Below are 13,117 nucleotides of genomic sequence, written 5' to 3' on the forward strand. Positions count from 1 at the left end.
TTTTTCTTTGATATTGGATAAAAAAAAACACTCCACAGTGCAAAATCTCAAGAGATAGTAAAAAATGCTGAAATTTGTTTTGGGTTTTTAGTTGATGTACCACAATATCGTGGCTTCAGTCTTCAGTCATTTTTTAAAAATACAAAGCATTTATACTTCTAATGAACTATGGCATTATTATCAGTGATGACTAGGTTTTTGCATCCATGCTTCTACACTTGTTAAACTTTAACATGGACACTGTATGCTGATGCTTGTTTTAAAAATCTGAGCCATTTTTGAGGCTCATGTTTCACTTATGTTGCACATATTCATTCAACACAATAGTTTGGCCAACTATTTTCTACTTAGTACTCATGATATCCCAATGGGAATGGGGATGGGAATGCATTTATCATTAAAATCAAGACCTGGATTTCAACTAATGATTTAAAAAATAGCAACCGACGAGGCAAGCTGCCATTCTCTGGCTGGCAATGGCATATATCATAATAAGGTACCTCTGAGAGCAATGAGGAGTTCTAAAATAGTACAATCCACTATACGTATTACAGACGACTCATAGAAAAATGTACATAAGCATCTTTTTGCATTTTATACTGAATTTATTCAGAACTTACTTACACGAGAACCATTGCACTGATTTCAGCTCATTTGACTCTCAACAAAAAATGGGTCAGTAATCAAATGCTACAAATAATCAAACATGTTCAGAAATGTTAGGACACTGGCCTTGATTCAGCCTGGGCTGGCTTAAGTGAAACCAGGGAGAACAAGCAGTTGATTCAGTGCAAGCTAGTGATAACAAAGACAAATGGAAAGCCATGGCGCCAAAGGAGTCACAGACTACCGTACAGTGATTAGTGGGCATTTGAGATTCTCTCTAGAGGAGACATTGGAAGTGACAAAAATCCTTTCAATCGACTGTGCAATCAAGTGATAGCGATTAAATCACCTTCTCTTGGATATGTCCATTGTGTGACTGGTTCATCCATCTTACGCTCGTTCATCTTTTGATGGTTTTGTGAGTCAAAAAACATGCTTGTGGAATAGCTTCAAACCTTTCATCCAGATGTTATGGCTTTGTGTGAGACCTCAAAAGGCATACACTGTAAAGGCTTGATTTTCTCATGACAAACTGGTTTTAACTGCAGTGCAGACCTTTTTTCCCCTCCTATTTATATAAATAGTTTCTTTTGAGTTTTCTTAGCTATTTTTCCCAAAGGCTCTACCACATATATCTGTATTCACCAGTCACTTCATTAGTTACATCTTGCAAGCAAAAGTAGAGTACATGTAAAGGTCCTGCATTCTGGTCCTAATGTCATAAGCACAACCTTATGACTTTAGGGGGGGCATTTGGTTGTTGTTGTTTTTGTAGTCACTGCTAGTGAAAATAATTTAGATTCCAGCAAAACCTGTAGCTTTTTACCCATCAGCCATAAAAGGCTGATGGGGTTTTGCTGTCACCTTGCCCGGCTGGCAGGCGGGCACTGTGGAAGCTTGTTAATGCAATAACTCGAGAAGGAGACCATTCAAATTGATACCCCAGGTGCAACTACTAAAAACCTTGAATGGAGTTCCAATTTCAGTGGTCTGACCTCAAGATCAGAGGTCTGAGGTCAAGTTTTTTGAAAATCTTGTGAAAACTTTTTGAAATTGATATCATTGGTTGCTGCCAATATATCCTTCATCTTGTTTTAAATTTATTTATTTTATTTATTGCTTTTGTTTAAATGTACTCTTGGTTTACAGGGTTTTTTGTTATCACAGCAGAAGGTTGTGCTTGATTGGTGAAAAGGCATTTGTGAAGTACTCTTTGATCTTTAATACTGTATTTTGATGCTGAGCCAGCAGAAGAACGGCTCCTATTGTCAGTGTTGCTATAACCACAGATTTGCTTGTAGGCAGGTACATGAGTTTGGATGATGGTCTTTGCTTAGAAGCACTCTTGACATTTTGAATGCGCTGCAATTCTTCCTGCTCCTCTGTGGTCAGAGTCATGTGGGACACTTCAGCCAGCACCTCCAGAGCAGCTCTCTGACCAGCTTGCACCGCTCCGTCCATGTATCCACACCACTGGGTGGCTGTCTCTGTTCCTGCCCAATGTATCCTGTAAATCAAGAAATTTAGTGATTCATATACGAATACACACAAAGTTCAGTGTTCCCTTGCCCTTGTACGTCTTATTTTGCACTAGATTCTGAAGCTGCAGGTTTCATCACTCTCCAACCAAAATTCACTGAACCAGCAGCAAAAGAAGATCCAAACTAAGCTTCACATTTCGCTTCCCATAAACATCGTCATGAATTCCCTCCTACTTTTGCTGTTTTGCTTCCCCCACAATAAAATCACACTTTGTAGGGCTCTCTCTCCCTCTCTGTGTACTTTAAGAACAGTTTCCCATCTTAAAATCTCCATTTTCTGCATTATTCGCTTGCTTTTTACCCACTAGTCTACCGTTGGTGTACAGCGCTGTCAGCCGCTGTTTTTTTTTTTTTGTTTTTTTGTTTTTTTTTTAATGACTTCTGACAAGGAAGCCTCACTTCTGCTGTTCAATACCGAAGAAATGTAAACTTTTTAAAATTATGACAAACTGCAAAATGCTTAGCTGTGTCTCTAATAAAACCTCCGTAACTTTGCTCTGCTTCACTTCAGCAGCATCAGGTAATGTTCATATGCTGATTGATGGTCTTCTTCTGTTTTTGTTCTACTACAGAATATTTTTAAGGCTATCTACTATAAAAAACCAGGCCAGGAAAATCTCCGTCATGTTTTTCTGTGTTTTATCCTCAGTTACTTTGACACAAAGGCACCTGTTGTGATTCTTACACCTCTGATGCAGTCTCACAAGTGTCAGTACTGATAAATATAATATTTCTGACTGTCTGAGGCAAAATTTCCCCAATTTGAATCGAATCGAAATCGTGGATCGAATCGAATCGGGACCTTGTGAATCGGAATCGAACTGATTCTAGAAATCAGTGACGATACCCAAACCTACAGTGCATGCATTACTGTCCCTTATCATCAGCTACATTATGCAAAGAGGCCACTATCCACCCTCTGCTGTTGATACAGGTTAGCTATTTTTTTCAAAGATCCAATCAAATAGCTATAGAAGCGAGAGGTAGGATAGTATTGAAGAACTGTCTGGAAGGTCTGGAAAACCAAACATGAGCTCCTAAACAAGCATAATAACACGTAACGTTTCCTGACCTGACCCTGTAATTGAGATTCTGCAGAAACTAAACATGCAATGCAGATTGGGATGGGTGTCATGGCTTGGTGCTTTTGGATGATAGTCTATCTGTGCTTAGCCGAGTCAATTGTTTCTATTTTTTCGAGAGGTAATTTTTGTCATTTTTTTGTGCACTGAACTGAATTGTGCACCTCCTTGAGAATTTATTTCAGTAAATAATTACCTCTAAAGGGTGCTTACTGCATTGGCTGATTCAAATTAGCAGTTGGAGTTGGGCCATTTTATACACACTGTTGTTTTTCACCAGAAGAGGTAGTGACAAAATGACTATTAGGGCATCTACAGTCATTTCTGTCTGCTTGGTTCTTAATTGCAACAACAATTTTTAGTCGTAATTACGATCAACAACTGCACACTGATCATTTGATACCAGTTAGGATCAGAAATATATGGGGCAATCAAACTTTCAGAATTTTGCCTCTGCATATCTTTACAGTAGATTTTAGCTCATAGAATCAAAATGTGACTGAAGTGCAGGCTTTCAGAGGGGTTTAACAAAAGCATTGCATTAGTTGTTTGGGAATTACAGCTATATAATGTCTACTACTTTTTCAGAGGTACAAAAGTAATTGGACAATGACTGTTTCGAATAACTGGGTGAAAATCCAGTAAAGTCAAAGACTGTCTAGAACCCATCGGGATCACCAATGTCCGTCCTTGTTATTCCCTGTCAGGCCTTTACTGTAGCTGTCTTTGGTTTCTGCTTGTTTGTGGGCATCTCTGACTTCAGTTTTGTCTTTGATATGTGGAAAACATGCTGTGTCAGATTGAGATCAGGTTTTTGACTTGGTTGTTGGTTGTACTATGCTTTGGGTCATTATCTGAGCACAGCGGAGAGTAGCTGTCAACACATCAAATTTCATCCTTCTACTTCTATCAGCAGTTAAAACGTCAATAAATACTAGTGCCAGTGGCTGCCTTCCTGTTCTTGACTGTAACCAGTTTGTACCTTGTTGCAAACTCTCTGTGTTTATATTTATGAAGGTCTCTCTTGGTAATACAGGTTGACAAAGTCAAGCAAGAGTTCTCAATGTGGCTAAATTTTGTAAAGGCATTTTTACTAACCAAGGAAATTATTCTGCATTTTAGTCATCGTCGGTGAGCAAACAAAAGTAAGTTCAACACTAATTAATTATTCTTGAAATAACAAAGGACCAGGCCTTGTCGTGCTGTGAAATTCCTTTTCAGTCAATTGTATATTTTTTTTAAGTGCTTTAACATGTTGGACTATTTACAAAACTGGCTCTAATTATGCAATATTTGTATTAAACTCCTTAAATTAAAAGTAAAAAAAGCTTGCACTTGAATCACGCCCTGATTGAGTTAAAATCCACTGTGGAGTTGTACAGAGGCAAAACTATAAAAACTGTGTCATTGTCCAAATATTTATGGACGTATCTGTAAATTATCCACCTGTTTGCGGATATATAGGTAGCAACTGGACATATCCCTTAACCTCATTGCCTCCCTGTGTCTGTTGACTATGTATTTTTTGCCAGCAGTCTCTTTGATGTTTGCGTTTGCACACCTTACGCAGATGATGGTTAATTTGATTTTTTTTTTTAACACAACGCTCAGTCTTACTGGAATCTAACACCAATAAAATGTAGGATCATTTTTGCTTTCACTGGACAAATCCCCTTTTGAGGATGGCATGTTTTAGAGATTTGTAGCTTTTTATTCACAGCTTTCTACACTATAGGTACTTCAACATACTATTAGATATGATGAGGGTTTTTTATGTGGATGATTTTTTTTCTTTGGGATATAATATGTTTTTGTACCACGTTTTGGTGACCTGATGGAGTCACTCACAGCCTCTCCAGGTTAAAGAGAGACAATCTTCCGGGTGGTTCAAGTGCCCTACAGCAAGTAAGAGTGCCAGTCCATTATGTAGTAACTGTTGTCCTATTGTTTTATATTATCTATGAAAAAAAAAACTATTTGCCTCCTCAGTGGGAGTGAATCTGAATGACCTGCGGTCAGAGGTGGGTTATCTAAGGTTTCATATGGCAACCATGCATTTAATTTGGTACATATGATTGGTTCTTTTGTTCTCATACAATTTTTTTTTCTTTGTTTGTGGCTACCCACAAAAAGGGAAAAACCATATGCCACAATAAGACGTATAAACCAATCACGTTGGTTAAAAATGATGCCAGTCTAACTCAGTTTTGATACTTAGAAGCTATTGCTTACACCACCACAATGATTGTGTGCAGTTACATGTTTTAGGCCATCAATTGCATTTTAATACTGAATTAAATTAAATAAATAAATTTATCGAGTTATGTATGTATTAACTTACTAAGGGGCATGCAGTTTTTTCCCTTGGATAATGAAACAGAAAACTTGCATTTACCCGAGTTACCTTTATCTAATATTAAAATCTGTTTGATCTAAAGCTTGTAAATGTGACAAATATGCAAAAAAAATAAAAATAAAATAGGAATAATGATACAGGAGCATGGTGGCTACCTCCTTGCATGTGATAACTGTGTTAGAGGAAATCAAGCCAGTTGAAGTTATGAGTTTAATGTGTGTGAATAATGGGTGTGCTGATTTAACCCCCCCCCCCCCCCCCCCCCCCCCCCGGCTTTTTAAAATTTGTTCATTTGCACTGGGTTCCACATTATTGGCCTTTGCACACACTTTATGAACCGCTGATCTAGACTACTTTAATTATGTTTGTCCAGTTCAACATAACCTCATCTAACTGGTTTTAAGGTTCTTCTGAAACTACAGCAGCCACCAATTTTCACTGATCAATGCAACTGAGAAGGGCTTCACCTCAGCTGACCTACTGGCAAATATGCTTGATGAATTTCTGTTGTCTGAACAATAGTGTTTGATGTCTTTGCAACAAACAGTCTTTACTCTCTATTCACACTATGGCTATTTGTGGATTTCATGGGCTATGTCGATGAAATCCACAAATAGATGTGAACACTGAATTGAACAACTAAAATACCATTCAGCAAAGGTGCTAAAAGAATAGAGCGTAATCAGGAGTAAACAGAGGGTCAATGTGTGGCAAAGCTGCAGTGTGAATGTACACTCAACAAAAATATAAACGCAACACCTTTGTTACTGCTCCCATTCCCCATGGGATGGACGTAGAGACCTAAAATTCATTCCAGATACACAATATAACCATCCCTCCCAAACAGTGGTCACAAATCAGTCCAAATGTGTGGTAGTGGGCACATCTGCTATATTGAGATAATCCATCCCACCTCACAGGTGTGCCACATCAGGATGCTGATCTGACATCATGAGTAGTGCACAGGTGTACCTCAGACTGCCCACAACAAAAGGCCACCCTGGAATGTGCAGTTTTGTCTCACAGCAAAATGCCACAGATGCCACAAGCAATGAGGGAGCGTGCAACTGGCATGCTGACAGCAGGAATGTCAACCAGATCTGTCGCCCGTGCATTGAATGTTCATTTCTCAACCATAAGCCGTCTCCACAGGCGTTTCAGAGAATATGGCAGCACATCCAACCGGCCTCACAACCGCAGACCTCGTGTAACCACACCAGCCCAGGACCTCCACATCCAGCAGGTTCACCTCCAAGATCGTCTGAGACCAGCCACCCAGACAGCTGCTGGAACAATTGGTTTGCACAACCAAACAATTTCTGCAAAAACTGTCAGAAACCGTCTCAGGGAAGCTCAACTGCATGCCCGTCGTCCTCATCTGGGTCTTGACCTGACTCCAGCTCGTCGCCGTAACAGACTTGTGTGGGCAAATGCTCACATTCGATGGCATCTGGCACGTTGGAGAGGTGTGCGCTTCACGGATGAATCATGGTTCACATTGTTCAGGGCAGATGGCAGCTGAGAATGTCCCAGTTCTTGCATGGCCAGCATACTCACCGGACATGTCACCCATTGAGCATGTTCGGGATGTGCTTGACCGGCGTATACGACAGCGTGTACCAGTTCCCACGAATATCCAACAGCCTCGCACAGCCATTGAAGTGGAGTGGACCAACATTCCACAGGCCACAATTGACAATCTGATAGACTCCATGCGACGATGTGTTGCACTGCATGAGGCAAATGGTGGTCACACCAGATACTGACCGGTTCTGGGTCCCCAGACCCCCAATAGCGCAAAAAACTGCACATTCCAGGGTGGCCTTTTGTTGTGGGCAGTCTGAGGTACACCTGTGCACTACTCATGATGTCAGATCAGCATCCTGATGTGGCACACCTGTGAGGTGGGATGGATTATCTCAATATGGCAGATGTGCCCACTACCACACATTTGGACTGATTTGTGACCACTGTTTGGGAGGGATGGTTATATTGTGTATCTGGAATGAATTTTAGGTCTCTACGTCCATCCCATGGGGAATGGGAGCAGTAACAAAGGTGTTGCGTTTATATTTTTGTTGAGTGTAATAAGGATTTTGACTGTTTAGTCCAGCCCAATAGGCAACTTCAACAACAGCAGAATTTCTAAGACTTTAAGACCCAAGTCTGAGATGTCAGAGAGCTTGGTAATGAGCTGGTAATGCTGAGTCTGTCTCTCACAACACGCAACTGCCTAAGCTTAGAGGTAAAGTTTAGCTTTCCAGAATGTATGTTTGGAAGTACCAGACATCACCTCAACTATAGGATAATTGACTGCAGCATATGATTACACACTTGCTTGAGGGGTACTCTGTAATGGATTTATGCAGCAGTGATTCATATCATTGAGATATAGGATACATGATAATGAAAAAGGAAAGCAATATATCCAGTAAGAATAAAAAAAAAAAAAATCAAACATGCAGAAGTGGTGGAGAGGGAAATCAATCAACTCAGCCATTACAGTGGCATGCATAGCAGGTGGCAGTAAACAGTATAATGAGCCGCAGCATTATGATGAAAAGAACGAGAGCTTGTCAAATTAAAACGTCTGCATTTTGGCCCTGATTGAACTTGATTGGTGTCTTGTTTAAATGGGTGATTAAATGATAAGAAGTAAGTGAAACCGTTCAGCTGACAGCCGTCATAACTGTAGCGCTCTTTCAAAATAAAGGAAATGTTTTGTGAGCTTAAATGTGTGTGGGATGTAAAAGTAGTGGTATAAAAGTCAGTCATATAACACAGGTGCGGCTGGATATGCACAAGTATAACATTTATACAGTCTCTAAAACTGGGAATGATGAAGTCAACTAGGATTTTAAAATTGATACCAACTAAAGCAACTAATCGTCTCAGACAAGTTTGAACCCCGGGTGACCTTGGCCTCAATGTCATGGTCAAAGTTGAAGTTTTCTAAAAATCTTGTGACCACAATAAATCGAGAACAAGGTGACGTGGGTTTTTAAATTCATCCCATACATGCAGTCGCCTGTGTGAGTTCGAAACCTTTGATCTTGAGATCAACTTTTCTGAAAACACTCCTGAGGCTGAGGGGTAGAACTGGTGGCCAGTATCTTTTTTTTTTTTTTTTTCTCAGCCATTTAAAGTGGGGGTGCCTTGCATGTTTTCAGCACTCCTACTGTGCAGTGTTTCCTAGTCATATATCAGTGTTCCTTGATTATGGCAAAATCAAGATTCAGAAATTCAGAAGGATAAGTTTTGCTTAAAGAATGTATTTGTTTTCAAAGAAAATGTAATTTATTGTAAACCATGTAAATACATAAAGAATCAGTAATGAAGTGGTTCCCCTGAAGGTTTGCTTGTGGAAAATCTGTCATGACTTAATTTTCCTTTGCATTATTTTAGCTTGAGCTAACCACCTGTAAACAGTAAGAAAGTTCAGGCCTTAACTACTGGAACAGGGACTCATACTGGTATTTCAGAATGAGGCTGCTGCTGTTAAGACAGACTTAGATGGGACTCACAGACTAATCATGAACTGACTGAATAGATGCAGACTTTAACATAGATCCGATGGAGAGTGATAGCTCTGTAAGTTGTTAGAATTCAGTGATACAATGATGCAAGCCCCGGGAATTATATTAAACATATAATCAAATTAGTGTAAACCAAGCAAGCTACTTTTAGTTGCTCCTTTTTCACAAAGGGGCACAACAGTGCTTGTTTTGGATTTGACATATTATCCCAGATGTTTCCTCCCTTGGTAAAAAACAGAGATCTTTTGTTTAAACTACGTATTTATATTTATACTAAAGAATTAATCTTTCTTTAAACAAAATGCTAACTTGGTGTAAAACCTACTGAGGTCAGTTTATTCATATGTCTTGGTTTTTCCTCACACCTCACATACCCTGTTCTCTGCTCTCAAACATCCTCCATGCTGTCTATTCAAGCGTATTATTAACCTAGAATAATTAGTCAGTGTGTGAAGTGTAAAAATCACATTGTCAGTATAAAGATACAGACCATGTCAAATCCCATAATGGGACACTAGCTAAATTTTTTGCACTGGTAAATACATTACCTTGGAAGCACCAGCAGCATTTTTGTCCACCAGTCTTGGGTTTGTCTTCATTACATGTGCTAGATTTGTGTCAAGGTTACAGTATGCCCTTGAGAATCAATTTCCTATATGGGGTAGGGATGTGGCTGAGAGCTACCATCACCTTTCTGCTGTTTCAGTCACGTTATGTAATGAGCTTCCTCTGCTCCCCACGGACTTGATGTCATTATGGAAATGCATTACCTGGATCCCCCTCCCCATCTCTCTCGCTCTCTCTCGCGCTCTTTCGCTCTCTCGCTCTCTTGCTCTCTCTCGTTTTTCAGCTTTGTGCATCTCTGAAGAGGCCATTAGAAATGGATTATAGGGCATTTTCCCATGAGAACACCCCTCCTGATGACCTCTTGCCATTTCTTTAGAACTGGACTACTATGTATCATTAAAGATGTAATCACTCCCACGACTCATGTCAATGATCTGTACGCACTGGGTGCTAGTGAGTAATACCTAGTTGGCAGGGAGAATAGACCTATTTTTTGTTGTATAAAAATAGTATAAACATTCAGCAAATATTCTCAGTATCTCTCATCCTGTCACCTTCTGTACTATGTTAACATTTACAACTGTGAATTCTATAACTCCACACGTTTAGCCATTGAAAACATTAATATTAATCTTGTGTGGATACAAATACAGATGGACGATGAGTTATTTTAATGTAAGGGAGAATAAGTATTGTAATTCACTGGTATATATGCCATTAGTAAGGTGTTTACCTGCCAAAAGGCTTCCTCAGGCTAGGGTGGTAATATGTTAGCAAACCTGGTGCCATGACATTAACTGGACAGCCACCACTGTAGTCCTCCTTGGCCCAATCCTGTAGGAGAAAATGGATTTAATTATATTTTTCAGTATTGTTTCACATCACATGACTTGATTTCATAGTAGTCATAATATTTTTGACAATTTATGAGGACATAACCATGGACCATGGAAAACACCATGGACTACTCCTTGACATTCCTGTATAGTATGCTAAATAAGCTGTTATTAGTTTAATGTTTGCAGGCTGCCTAAATCCGTAAAACTCGTATTACAATCATTCAATATTAAACATTTTAGTGTGAAAACTTAAATATATAATGATTCTCAGGCGGGGACCAAAAAGACATAATAACAGTTTTGATTATACAGAATTTGACTCTTTTTAAGCCCCAGTGAGGCCTAAAGTACAAAATGTAGCATCTAATTTTCCTTTGGAAAATGTTAACTATATTGAATTATTTGTTGAGGAAAATGTGTAATACTAATTAATACCAGTGATGGGAATAACGGCATTACAAGTAACGGCGTTACTTTTTTCAGTAACGAGTAATCTAACTAATTACTATTCCTATCGTTATAACGCCGTTACCGTTACTAACAAGAAAATGCGGTCTGTTACTACTTTTCAACAAACAGACGGTTGAAGTTGTGTTCAGCTTACCGCATCTTATATCAGTTGTACGGAAGTAGCTGTAAGTAATCTGGATGCTACAGCTTTAAGCAGCTGCGCGCTCCCGCAGACGATAATCACGATCACTTTCTAGCACAACACCTGGAGCTAAGGGGGCAAAACAATTGCATGAGTGCTGCTGTTTGACTGAGGAAGAATAAAGTAGTCGTGGTAAGCCAATCACATGACCACTTTAAGATGACAAAGCAACAAGGTGAGTCATGATAAACAATATATACACGTGTTTTTTCCTCAATAGTTTCGTCACGTTTACTGTCTAAGGACAGCGCTAGCAAGCACTCTCTGCTTATGAGCAAACAACAACAAAAAACAGAAAGTTTTAGGAGTGACGGAGAGAGAGAGAAAGAAAGACAGCAGAAAAAGAGAGAGAGCGAGTTTTGTGGTGTGAGAGATTTTTGAAGTTTAGCGTGTTTGGAGTGTGTAGTTAATGTGTTGTCTTGTGTAGTTAGTGTGTAGTGTTGTCTTGTGTAGTTAGTGTGTAGTGTTGTGTAGTTAATGTGTTGTCTTGTGTAGTTAGTGTGTAGTGTTGTGTAGTTAATGTGTTGTCTTGTGTAGTTAGTGTGTAGTGTTGTGTAGTTAATGTGTTGTCTTGTGTAGTTAGTGTGTAGTGTTGTGTAGTTAATGTGTTGTCTTGTGTAGTTAGTGTGTAGTGTTGTGGATAGTTTTGTGCTGTTTGTCAGAACAATGAGGCGACTGCTGTCTCCAGGTAGAAACAGGAGTGATACACCTGCTGCTGTCAGACCTGCAGGTATCAGGCTGTGATGTTCTCCTTTATAGTGAACAGAAATTATTTTTTTGGAGTGGCACAAATAATTTGTGGCATCTTATTGATGCAAAACAGCTGATTGTTCTGTAAATAGTTTGAAATGGTTATTTAAAAAAATCAAGGTAAAAGGTAAATGGCTGCAAATAACTTTGTTTGCAAAACTTGTGCATAGGATTTTAAAATTGACAATTTATATTTGCATTTAAAGTTATGAAATATGATTCATTAAACATGTTTGTGGTTGTTACAGTAAAAAATATAACTTTTTCTACTCTGATTTTATGTTTTTTGTCTGATTTTAGATCAGTTGTGTTAATGCAGTCAAAATGAAAACATAACTGTAAATTCAGAAACGTGAGGTTGTGGTGAAAAGAATGATACCAAACTAGGCAAAGTAAATAGTTTTTAAAGGTAAAATGTGGAGGGAAAATCAAAAGTAGTTAAAAATGGCCAATTATACCCTGGACCCCAGAGGGTTAAACCATTTTTTTTAAAAGTAACGCAACACTGACTAATACTAATCATCCAACACCTTGAATCTGCACACAGGAAAACTAATCTTTCAACTTGCACCTCCTAGGATGTCATCCAGTTAAAGAAGAGTAAGGATGCCTTCATGACAACACATTTAAATAACACCTTAGAAAGGACAACTAAATATAAACATAGAAATAAAAATGTTAAGGACTTATCAGTCACTATCCAAAGTTCTGTGCAGATTTACTTATTCTCTTCTTTTAAACTTAACATTCTTTCTAAGATGGATTATTAAGTACCAGATTAAATTTCTCTGTTCCTTTAATGTCTAGAAAGTCCGTCACACTGCTTAACCCAGAGTGCAGAGAAAATTTCTGGTGTATATTCTCTGTTTAGCCCTCACTCATTACAGGACTGATGTTCTCAACAAGTCCTGTGGATTATTCTGTGACTTTAAGATCGTGCCAGTGCAATCCTGCCATATATTTTCTGTCTCCGCAGCTGCTGGTGAAGTGAATAAATTATCAGCCTTGTATCTGGCCTGTATTCCTTTACAGGCCATAAATGAATGTGCTACGTCATGTAATACAGCTGAGCTATTTGGTTTATGTTTGACACATTTTTAGGATGATAGGCAGATTAAAATTAAAATATCTTTCAAAGTTTATTGCATGTACATTGTTGTTATGCAGGACTGTAGAAGATGTAGTATC

The 13,117-nt window shown here is 38.8% G+C and overlaps 1 protein-coding gene across 1 annotated transcript in view; it reads right to left on the reverse strand.

Annotated features, from left to right (window-relative positions):
* Window positions 1-595: 595 nt before the first annotated feature.
* The window catches only part of LOC146628721 (putative flavin-containing monoamine oxidase A), a 51,799-nt gene continuing 39,277 nt past the window's right edge, over window positions 596-13,117 (reverse strand). Inside the window, exons 11-12 of the mRNA XM_085359662.1 lie at window positions 10,422-10,522; window positions 596-2,113 (exon numbers count right to left, since the gene is read on the reverse strand). Coding sequence (XP_085215788.1) covers window positions 1,768-2,113; window positions 10,422-10,522 — 447 coding nt within the window. The 3' untranslated portion in view covers window positions 596-1,767. The remainder of the gene's footprint in view (window positions 2,114-10,421; window positions 10,523-13,117) is intronic.

This window comes from Diplotaxodon limnothrissa, linkage group LG7 (assembly GCF_057381915.1).
Source record: "Diplotaxodon limnothrissa isolate DT_005_m linkage group LG7, D_limnothrissa_male_GT1.1, whole genome shotgun sequence".
Classification (NCBI taxonomy): Eukaryota; Metazoa; Chordata; class Actinopteri; order Cichliformes; family Cichlidae; genus Diplotaxodon; species Diplotaxodon limnothrissa.